Genomic DNA, 12,562 nt, shown 5'->3' with positions numbered 1-12,562 from the left:
ATACATATATATATATATATATATATATATATATATATATATATATATATATATATATATAAAAGTACATTCTATTATATTCTTTATATATACTAATAATTTGTTTATTTACAAATTAAAACTGCCCTAATAAATGCTGTAAAATGTTGTTCATTTGTTAGTTCATGACATCTGTCTATCTATCCATCCATCAACCTAGAGTTGAAATGGTTGAGCTTTCAGCAAATCATTTGGTGCATTTCTGTATGATTTCAAACAAATTCAGCCATTTCTACATCCTCAAAACACATCAAGGCAATGCTAAAATACTATGACGCTCCGTCATAGTTTTCTCTAGCCTTAAGAGTGCTGATCCAAGGTCAGTACTAGTGCCTCAATAAGCTATTTTAGCTCATGGGACCATAAATGGTGATATAAGATTGGAGAAATTATATTACATTAGCACTCTATCATCCAGATTTGCAATCAGGTCCTGCCGTCATAAAATATGAAATATTCCTCAATGCATTAATATTCAATAGACTTTATGAATATGAGCTAAATGCTCAGTGATTAGGATCATTATTCTCTCTGTTAGGAGTAACAGTCTTTCAGCAAAACACTGACAGCGTGACGTGAAAGACTTTAACAAGCACCTTTTTACAGCTTGTTTGATTTGACTAGGAGCCTCGCCATTAGTCACTCACAATTATATTGTTTTTAAACCCAGGAGTTTACAGAGATACCGCAAGTCCAAGCAGATCATTGGGATATTACAATCCGTAGCATGCAGTAAATTACACATATGTCAAAAAACAACCAAATGTGTATAATTATAAAGGCTCTTTAATTTAGAGTAGACTGCTCGACGATTTATTGGCAGGTGCTCCCGAGGAAGGATTGTGACTGACTCATTAACTGCCATTGAAAGCATATCGGCAGAGCGCCGCCCTGTTAGTGCCTGCAATGAGCAGCTATTATCACAGCTCATCCTGGCCTAGACGGGGAGCCGGTGTGGTAATTACAGCCAGGCTTATGAAGAGGCTACGCGAGTGTGTGCGCATCTGTCTATGCGAGTGGGTGTGTGTGTGTGGGGGGGGTCTGAAACACAGGTGGGCATTTTATTGTGTCGTCTGTGTCAGCGTGGAGCCTGTCTGCAGGCTGTCGTTGCCGTGGGAACAGGACCTGCCATTGGGTGAAATGAGAGCTCCTGCTGTAGAGTGAGTTGAATTACAGGTGAGGCAGGCTGAAGGAGAGGAGCGCTGGGGTTTGAATAAGAAACGATCAATATGCTGACACGCTGTGAAAGGGCCAGCTTACATTGATGCTGCACAGGGATACTGTGAAAGGGGGGGAAAAACAGCCGTACTACCCACATCAACATGTTTGAGTTGCCTGGGATATCACAGTGAAACCACAACATCAACAGCAGGCCATTTCTAGAGCTTCAGCACTCCAGCTTGGAAGGAAATACTGTAGCTTGTGGGTCCTTTTCAAAGTACAAAGTTCTATTTTTTACAATACAAAAATCTAAAAATCTTCACTGGTCGATAAGACATCTTTCCGTAAAACTGTAAAGTGCTTTGTACTCAATTTCTATATGGTATTAGAATGTCACATAGATATTTGTAATATTTATAAGCAATGCTGACAGTATCTGTTCCTTGCATTTTTTATTTTTTTGGTGTTTTGAAAATGTAAAAGCCATCTAAAAAGCTGTAAACATGATATTATTATGAAGCAAATTTGTGCAAGATGAAGAGTTGTTTTCACACAATATATCTTAACAAATCATAATATTTTTAATACTCTAATCATTATTATATTACTCTAATAATTATGTGTTAAGATTTTGAAATCTTGAAAAAATCCTATACCACTTGCAATAACATAAACAGATAATATTCTGTTACATTTACACTTAAAAATAAAGTTACCAATGGGGTGAAAATATTTTCTATGAGAACAAACCTTAATATCACATGCTTTTATGCTTTAAATACATTTTACGACAATATTTACTAAAATATATATATATATATATTAAAGCATATGAGACTAGGAGTACAGTGCACTGAAAATACAACAGAAAACCAAAAGACACAGACAAGCAAACAAGGCCTTTTCTGCTTCTCAGTACTCAGGGTCAGGAGCAACTGTGACCTGAAAATGAAAAGTTTTGTGCAACATGACAAGACCACTACACATTAGCAGAAGAGCGTGCTTACCTCTGCAAACAGTTCCATTCTCCACTGCCTCGTGACCTGCTTTACACATACATCGGCCAATAGGGACCATCCACTCGCCATCTCCATTACAGTACAGTTTAATGGGAACGTCAACCTCCTCTGCATTAGGGATGCACTCTCCCCTCGCCAACACCAGTGAGGTGCTCTCTGCTCCCGAATGCGTCTCCTGAAATAAGGCTCCATTCCGAATAGTGCGAGGGCACTTCCGGTAGAACACTCGCACGGCGATTAACGACATACACCCTCCGTAGTCCTGGAAGGCTAGATAGAAACCTTTACGGGAGATGGGGCCGAAACTGCGAACCTCTGTGTTAATCTTCATCACACGTCCACCTAGGTCTACTTGCGAGAAACTCTCGTCTGCAGCAAGGGTATCCACCTTGATCCAAGGGTTTTCCATCCATGGAGGAAAGACTTTAGTGGCCTTGTCGCTGTCTGATTCATAGTAAAAGAGATTGAAAGTTTCCTTGCAGGAACCAGGGACTCCTGGGATGCTGCTGCAGTCTCGCACTGAGAACTTCATCTCCACGTGGATGCGTTGAGCCCCTCTTCTTTGGATGTACTTGGTGCGCACCCAGTTATTTTGGTTGGCATCGAAGACATTACACACCTGATAGGTACGAATGGTGTTCATGTTCTCATCGTAGCCACTTACTTCTTCCCACTATAAAGAGAGAAAATGATAAAGCAAAGGTTTAGAGATTTGTTTTATATGCAACTTTTTACTTTAGACAAGGAGAAATGAAATCAGGGTTAAAACGATTTGCATTTCAAATAAAAATACAAACAAATGATTACTCAATTTAACCCTCAGCTTGGGGAAAATGCTTTATTTATTATCATGGTTAATAATTAGTCTAACTATTCTATTTGTATAAATTATTAAATATATGGTCATGTCATGTGCACAAATGGTACACTGGATTTCGGTTACAGGTCATACAAAGGTCAATCCCTTCTTATACATTTAGCTAGGCCTGACAGCAGAGAATATGTCATAGACACGTCTTTATCTCTGCATCAGATATCTGGAGGGTTTTACGAGCACCTGAGCCATTTTCAGCAGCTTTCCCCATATGCATGGGCCAGATTACTGAGCACAGGAGGAATGAGGTGGGAAAGAGAGCAAAATTCTCATGCTAGTCAGCCAACAGGCCCTGGCACTAGGCATACAGAGGGCTGGCTTTGGCTTGGGTTTTCTGTAGACCCCCATATGACAGTGCAGAGTGATTCTGGTCTTTATATATTTTTATCTCTCTTACTCGCATGAAAAATATGTACTATTAATATCCACCTTATTTTTCAATGCGGAAGTAAGCCGTTTTTTGTGAATGTGTGAGACTTCTGGTTCATTAGCCGCTGTAGAGAAAGAACGAGAAGAATAACAAAGTCCAGTAACCTGTAAAACTGTTTGCACTACAAACCAGTGTGTTCATAATTAAGATAATATGTTAAAATAATATGGTAAGAAGCACCCGTTTGCAATATCAAGCAGCAAAACGAGCTGTTTTGTGCAGCTAAAAATAGCTGGAAGCGGATGAGACCGGAAAGCCAGACACATTAAATTTAAAAATGGCCGTGCCCGCTCTTACGGGAAAAATAAGGTGGATAGCTTACATAGAGACAAAGAAATGGTGATACACTTTGATGTTTACACAATTATTTATTCTTTGCTGGGCTGCCTCTTTTTTTTGTCTTCAGGCAGCTTAAAATGAAGCCAGCATTAGCATAAATAAAATCTTTCCCTCGCAACGAGAAAACAACCAAGCATCATTTGGCAAAGTTAAACAAGCATTCTGATTCAACAGTAAATCTAGGGGGGGAAAGCATCAAAGGGATAGTTTGGTTAAAAAAGACCTAACAGATAATCCAATGGTGGGTTGATATAGCAACGACCTATTGTTGGGTTATTTTAACCCAATGCATTGGGTAGTAAGCTTTACCCAATAATTTGTGTTATAAAATATGTAATTTGTTGGGTTATTTAGACAAATTTTAGCTTAAACCATTCTGGTATTATTATTATTATTATTATTTATTTTTTACTGCTGCTGCTACATAAATAAATAATAACATACAGCTTACAAATATATTGAAAATGTTTTATTTCCATTACATTTAAAGTCGCAAACACTTCTTTTAAATTAAGTTATTGGTTGCAATTGTCTTATCATTTTCTTCATAATCACATTGTGTTTCAATTTACAAAACTCACAAATAAATAAACAGAACAAAGCTAGTACAGATAATGCAATTATAAACTGTTGAAACAGGTGAAAATGTGTTGATGGAACAGAATATAGAGTATTGTGTGCTTTAAAGACAGGCCTGGGATACTCAGTATCCAAAATGTAAAATAATATAAAGCATCTATCAACTGCTTGTAAAAGACGGTCTTGCTTCAGTGTCATTCCTCCCACAATAACGAAGGCTTGTTTTATCCCAAAACTGCAGGACGTGAGGGTACTGCCTTTGTTACTCCTCCTCCAAATACTGAATGATATTTGTTCCAACCTTCAAACAGAAATTTAAAATGGTAAATATGCACATGTACATTAGATCAAATAATACCACAAAATGTATTTTCATAAATGATACACTTACCCACTTTGTATGGCAATGAAGGAAGGATATCTGGCAGGGTTTTAATGCAACATCTCCAAGATTATCTTAAAAAAAAAAGAACATTGATTAATCTCCAAACAAGAATTGAAAAAAGGGAGGAAAAGTCTTCAAAGCACTTTTGTAAGCCATGGTAGCTGTCTTCTTACTGTAATAATGGATTAAAATCTGTAATGTATCAATTTGATTGGCCAAGCGTTACAAGAGTGGTGTCTGCATCATTATAGACAGGTGTGGGGATTTTTGAACTCTTTCTGCATGTAAAATGTTTATGCTAGTGGATGGTAATGTGAGTCTATCAATGATTTAGTAAATTAAATTTAAGTTGTTGTATAAAAGCAAAATCACACTCATAATTAAGACTCGATATCAGCAGACTGTGGTTACCCATGGTCTCATACCTGATCTAAGTTGATCTAGAGTCTAATGCCAAAATTCACACTACAAAGATGGGGCAGAAACGCTTCTGAAAGTGGCATTTATGTGTCTTTACATGCTGTTTATTGATGCTCAGAGGTGCATAAATGCATTTACAGAGCAATTACAATGCAAACATAGATTCTGAAATGAGTCAGAAAAGGAATAATTTAGTCTGCCTTTTGAGCTGCATTGCGTCTATACAGAGAATTTTGAGCAGCCACAAAGCAGCCTTAAATCAGCTATGTAAAGACACCTTTACAGTACTTCTGTTTGTGCGATATTGCTTAAAGGTGGGGTAAGTGATTTCTGGTAGCCAATGTTGACATTTGAAATCACCAAAACAAACACGCCCCTACCCCAAAAGGGTCTCGCCCCTATTTTGATAGCTCCGCCCCACACATACATATGCAACCCAGGCAAGGATTAGTTCTGTGAAACAAAGCAAAACCAATGTTACACCGTGTCTACACTGGACGCGGCGCGACAAAATAATATAGAACTCATTATAATCAGTGACGCTGTCTACACCATAGATATACAGTATATACATATCTATGGTCTATACTGGATGTGACGCGGCACGACATGACAAATCCCCGACAGAAAACTGCTGCTGCGTTCTATTTATGACGTATTGACACAAATTTCAAATGATTTTCAATGGTCGCTTTGTCGCGTCCAGTGTACTAGATAGACTTTAGCTGTTGCGGCGCAGACACGGTGTTACTCACCTATCGAGAAGAAACAAAGCAACCTCGGTTTCCGATCGCAGGCCTTCCGCTGGAAAGCTGATCCGATATTTACACGGGTACTACTTCTTGCCTTATCGTAAGCCTTCTTTTGGTCCGCAGACATTTTCCTCTTTTATTTTTTATCCGCCATCTCTATCTTTCTGTCGCTCGGCCTCGGCTAATGTCCATCCTGTGCACTGAACGCTCTCTCCTCCACATCATGAGTAGACACGCCCTTTACTGCTGATTGGCTAAAAGTTTGTTTTGCTACTCGCCCCGAATCAGTTTTCTAAAGCGTTTTTGAAAAATCGCTTACCCCACCTTTAAGTGCGTGTGTGTCAGTGTGCTTGTCAGTACATAATTGAAATTGCCATGAAAATAGAGAGCTCTTATGCAGGATTCTCTCACCAGAAGAAATATCCAGAAGATCCAAGGCTCTATTCTCTGTCTTGCAATACGGGAATCTTCGTTGAGATGCATGCCCTTTAGAGCTCAAAGTTTTTCTCTGACGTGGGTATAACATACCTCAGTCCAGAGCAATCTAAAATTAATAAAGAAAAAGAACAGTTGAAATCACACATTATCTATCACATTATTATCTGTCAAATGAAAAACAGGGACAATGCATTTTTGAATGTTTTTTTTTTTTGCAGGTTCCATGCACTATTATCATAATTAACTTATTTAAGTTTTAGGTTTTATTATAATTCACCAAAAATCACACTATGAAAAAAAATATTAAACATTAACCACTGCAAATAGCAAACACATCAAAACACAACTAAATTATGATAAAATTATTACTTTACAAAACCCTTAACAAAAATTGTAAATATATATATATATATGTGTGTGTGTGTGTGTGTGTGTGTGTGTGTGTGTAAACAAACATGATAAATAAAAATTTTTGAATAAAACAGCGACATACCTTGTTCAGAGTGGACGCGACTCCAGATGGAAAAGGCTCTGCTGGGATTTAAAAGTGAGCGAGTTGGCCAAAAATATCTGAAATATATATATAATTTCCCCAAAAACAGAAAAAGTGAGGAAACCATTTTTTTTAATACATTTGAAAATGATCGGCTACAAAGCGCTCGTGTCGTTAGTCAAGAGTGCAGATAAAACAGATTAAAATATCAGTCGACAGGGAAGATGTAAATATGCTCATAGGAAAAACAGAAATATTACTGTGTCAGAGCTTAAGACTTTGTAAAGAAAAACAACATTACGCACACATTAATTTACCTTAATTTCAAGTTGTGCCGATCAACCTGTAGAATTTAACATTTTAACCCAACTGATTGCGTTGTTATAGAAATAACCCAATAAATGTATAAATAACCCAACAAAGGGACCTGATATGTTTAACCCAGATATTAGGTACAGTAAATAACCCAATGTTTTTTAGAGTGTACAGAAAGCCAGTTGATAGAGTGAAAAAGACTTCTTGTAAAATGTACAAGTATATATTGCACACTCTAAAGCATGAAGGGTACAAGGCTATATGCACCAGGGACTTCACTGCTTGGCCTAAAGTGACTCCAGATGACTCCATTGCGGTTTTCAGCCAACTTGCCTGCGATCAAGCCGGCTTTCAGCACTAAACAACTCAAATACCAGTCACAGAAGTCCTGACCTCATCCAACAGTGAAAGCCCTTTTCTTCACCTTAAAACATTTTTAGCACCACAGCCTCAAAGCCCAGCAAGCGTATGATCGCCCCAACCCTCCCCAAATCACCCTCCCCTCGAGTGTCTTACTCTTCACTTAACAGCTGACATAATTTCCCAAATTAGTTGCTGCTTAACAAGGATTTTGACAGAGTTTTGACAGGCTGGGGGAGAAAGTCATGCCTGTCCAAGACCTCCATTCTATCAAACCATCTTGGGCTAATTAAAACAGCTTTCTTTCCTCGCACCTTTTGTTCTTTATTCCCATGTCCCTGTTATTCAGCCGAGATGAACTTAAATTATTCTGGATAGGATTGTGGTCACTAACACTTGCACTGTGTTTTGTGTGTGTGTGTGTAAAATGAACTTTTCCATCACTATAGTTTAGTCCTTTCAAGCAGCCAGATGTGTCTTGGGTCACTGGCAGCCATTGACCGTGCCACCTTTCTTAAGGATGACACATTCTTCCATGAACCAAAAAGAGGGGTAAGAATGAAGGGCAGTTAAACAAGAGAAGACAGAGTGTAGCATCTTCTTGTTTGTAGTCTGTCACTCTGACTAATCAAATTAGAAAACACTAATAAAAAAAACAATGTTGTTAATGAGAGACTGAGTAAGTGAGTGTACTGCATGATAGGAGGAGGTGAGGAAAGGAGTGGGTTAAAGACGCTCCAAACAAACGGCCTTTAAATGGAAGGCCTCCCTTTGTGCCGTCTCAGCTTCTCTGCCACTCTTTCATCAGAGGCAAAGAGGAGAACCAAATGAGACATAATAAGAGCCAAGCGATCAAGCACTGAGTGTGAAATTAAAAGAAACATCTTCATTATCATAGGTTTTCTCCTGGATTTTCAATGGAAGTGTGGCTAAAGGGTGACCATGTGTTTTAAGATGTAAAAGAGGGATTCAGCATTACATGGGGAGCTCAGACAATATTTTGTAATAAGGCAGGTCAGCACTTCAATGTCTTTTTTTATTTCAACCAAAAATTTAAAATTAAATGAATGAATAAATAAATGAATGATCAAAAAAAATTATATAATACTATTTTAATATAAAAATATAAAAAGAGTAATACAAATATTTTTCAGCACACATTAATTCAGTAATTCAAATCAATCATTTTATTTATTTACTAAATGGTCCTAAAAACAGACTTCAGTATTTATGAGAGGTGAAATATAAATTAGACAGATTAAATTAGATTCTTCCTCCTGAAACTATGGTTAATCACAAGCTCTCATAAAGTGTGTAAAGGCATTTATCAAAAAGTTTGTTAAGACACAGAAGAAGAGGTTGGCTGCCCTCTGTTAAGAGGTCAGAGCCTTATATGGGGGGCCCTTCAGCGGTGGTGCACCACTAGTTCATGTCCCTATTTACTGGCATAGAAATACAAAAAGCACCAACAAAATTATGTCGTCATTAGGTCTAAGGGCTCCAGCTATGTTTTGAGGGTCACAAGCAAATAAGGAGAACTGCTAGTGCAGAACCCAAGGTTTCAGTCCACTGGATGAGAACACAGCCTGGGACTTATGGGCTCCACATGGTCATGATCTGCAGTCTTTTAATCATGACAAGACAGGCTAAATGGAGTTGGTGTTCTTCTCTTATTCTACTACAGTCCTGTGATAGTTCAACAAGATATTTCAGGGCGTGTTAAATTAAGCCAAGCATCACTATTATTTCATTTCACAGTTAAAGTCTGAACAATGGTTCAATGAGGTACAACATTCAACCTTAAAATTTAGTATTCATGAACTTTCTAGCTAATAACCGTTATACAAATTTTTCTATAAATTTCATTGATTTTAATGCCACTTCAATACATTGAAATTTTTATTTAAATTCTTTATATTATTCTACTTCGATTCAAAGTCATGAATCAAATGAAAAATTTAAAAAAAAAAAAGCATTCTTAATTCAATTCTAAATAGTGCACAACCCTGCAAATTATTAAATGGGTCATGAAATGAGAAATCTAATTTCCCTTGATCTTTTGATATATAGCAGGTCAATGTACTATAAAAACATCCTGTAAGTTTCAAAACTCAAAACTTTCTCGTTAGTTTAAAAACAGCTTTTATTGAAATCAAGCTCAGAAAACGACTCCTTTTGGAATGTGCCACTTTATGACGTAATAGTGTGGCTAAACACCACCTCCACAGGAGAAGATCAACGCCTGCCTCTACATCTCTGCCACTTTAGCCCCGCCCACTGATACGTGTAAACACGGGGTAAAATTAGCAAAGAGCAGATCGCATCAGTGAAACACTGTTTGTTTGTTTGTTTGCTTTACTTTGCTAAGGATTCATTTTTAGAAAAGACAGTATGATGCAGGCTTTTCAGAGAGACTGAAAGTAAACGATGATGCAAAGCTGAGTCTGACTAGAGTGGATCCAACAGTAATGTCACAACACATAAGTGTGAGTAAACGTGCTTTTAACACTACTGCATTGTCTGTTCCAGGTCGTTTGATATATACTGAGCATTTATATGTTTTTAACCCAAATGACCCATGTTGTTTTCAGAGTGTGTCACAGCAGCGTCCATCTGTTATTTCAATAAGCGAAATATTTTTAGCCAATCATAGCAGTGGGTGTTTACTTGCGAGTCTCGAATGCAACTCACCTATAAAAACAGACCGTTCTGCAGAGAAAATAGCCCATTACTTCTAAATTGTGATGTTTTTTTATGTAAAATCACACTAACATTATGTTAAGTGAACCAGAGAACAATCAGAGAACATTATAAAATAATTTTAAAAAAAAATGCAGTTCATGATCTCTTTAAACTGAGGCATATAAATCATGCCATTTGTGCTAAACCTGAGGAAAAAACTCAGAACAAACAACGTCCTGCTAAAAACCTACGACATAGGTATTTATCAAGTTAAAAACAGTTCAAGTTTTGGAGACACTTGCCTTCTGCCCCTCCGTCTTGATGTTTTTGAATGCAAGAATGTGTCCTCCATGAACATCCAATAAGGCACCCTTAATGATGTTGATAACACTTTGGCAAAAAGAATGTTTGGTTACACTTTATTTCGATAGTCTACTGTAGACATTCTACTAACTATAAGTAACTTTGCAACTACATGTCAACTACATGTCAACTAATTCTCATTAATTTGCATCTACATGTCTACTAACTCTCAGAGTAGACTGTTAGGGTAGGTTTAGTCAATAATCATGCAGATTTATGTTACAAACTTATAGAATTGTACAGTAAGAAAGTTATTTCCTTTAACCAGGAAATTAACGTTCTTAGAATTGACAAGACGGTTGACCCTGAGTGGTCAGCTAAATATCTACAGTGGATCTAAAATATTAATAATTAATCATAATTAGTTATGGTTAATTATTCATATTTCCTGTTGTGAGCTAAATTCGCTACAACATGTAGTTGCAAAGTTACTTACTGTTAATAGAATGTCTAAAGTGGACTATCGAAATTAAGTGTTACCGAATGTTTTAGCTATATGACTAATCTCATGTAAACAGTGTCTTCGGCACAGCAAAGTTACAGTCACAACTGAACTAAATTAAACTTGTAACTTGCACTGGGAAAAGGAGCCCTGTGATAAATGACACAATGTTCTTGTGGACAGAAGTTTAGAAATGATAACTCCCCTGCCACCCAAGGCGAAAGAAAGTTCACAACCGAGCTGTGATCTATAAGTCGCCTAGACAGAGTCTCTCCTGGTTAAAGCGGAGGCGTGAGCTTGTGCTGAATTATGAGAAAGTCTTGCTCGAGGGGAAGCAGAAATTGGCCGCGATCAAGCTTTTGTGTTATATTAATTGAGCCGCTATGACATGACTCTGAACTTTTATTTGGACTTCAGCATCTTTTACAAATAAACTGTCAGAACCTTATGAAGTTTACAAAAAGCCAGCAATTAAAGCTCTCCCAGGGCTGTCATTTGTATTCGAGCATTTGTAACTAGTTCAGCGGTGCTGACGAGTCCTTCTGTGAAATATGCTGACTCCACATCTCACGCCAAAGCAGTCCGTGGACTCAAAGAAATACATTGTAAATCTGCATAAATAAATAATTCACACAGAGGGGCGAAAGGGAGCATGTATGACAGCTCCTGAGGGAAAGTTTCCTAATTTGCAGTTGTGGGAAATCTGACAGATAGAGTCACACTGAGACATTTGTCCTGAGGGGACGTGTGGGACAAATGACATCCGTATATTTCAACTAAAGTGCAGTGGGATTATAACCCTAAGCGAGATACTGAGCTCCCCACCATTAGAAAGATTGACAGAGGGAGAGAAAGTGATTGAGAGAGACAAAAAATGAGAGGCGACCATACAAACTGAGCCGTCTTTGGCAGTCAGCTTCAATTACCTCTATCCACTGGTAATGCACAACATGTGAAGACAGACAAACAAGCTCCTTATTGCTCCCTTAACCCTTGTGTCTATCTATATCCATGTGGATCATGTTTACATATCTGATATAAATCAAGGACTTGACAAAAGGGCAATGCTGCCAAAGGATTTCTTGTTTCAATTTGACAAGTGACCACACAAAGATTTGATTCCCTGATGAGGGGAGCCCAAACAATGGTAAAATATTGTTTTATATATCAATCCTCAGTGGAACTGATTTCAGGACAGTTCTTGAACCAAATGATTTTCTAAGGCGGTTCTGATTTGTGGTTTGCATCAGTTGAAACATCTTATACAATGCCGATCAGAAATACTGAAATTACATGATTTTAATTAAGAACACAAAATTTTATGGTAAGTTAAAGGGATAGTTTACCCACCCTGATGTCATTCCAAACATGTAAGGCTGTTTTCTGTGGAACATGATATGAGATATTCTGAAAAATATATCTGTGTTGTTTTGGACCCCACTGGCTTTCTTTGAATGGAGGGGGGGGGGGG

At 37.6% G+C, this 12,562-nt stretch overlaps 1 protein-coding gene across 1 annotated transcript in view; it reads right to left on the bottom strand.

Moving 5' to 3' along the window:
• Window positions 1-12,562, bottom strand: part of LOC107555673 (ephrin type-B receptor 2-like) — a 181,125-nt gene that overhangs the window by 76,931 nt on the left and 91,632 nt on the right. Inside the window, exon 3 of the mRNA XM_016238545.1 lies at window positions 2,208-2,892. Coding sequence (XP_016094031.1) covers window positions 2,208-2,892 — 685 coding nt within the window. The remainder of the gene's footprint in view (window positions 1-2,207; window positions 2,893-12,562) is intronic.

This window comes from Sinocyclocheilus grahami, unplaced genomic scaffold (genome assembly GCF_001515645.1).
Source record: "Sinocyclocheilus grahami isolate Dianchi unplaced genomic scaffold, SAMN03320097.WGS_v1.1 scaffold20.1, whole genome shotgun sequence".
Lineage (NCBI taxonomy): Eukaryota > Metazoa > Chordata > Actinopteri > Cypriniformes > Cyprinidae > Sinocyclocheilus > Sinocyclocheilus grahami.
The sequence above is the reverse complement of the archived record's forward strand: the minus strand, read 5'-3'. Positions and strand labels throughout refer to the sequence as shown.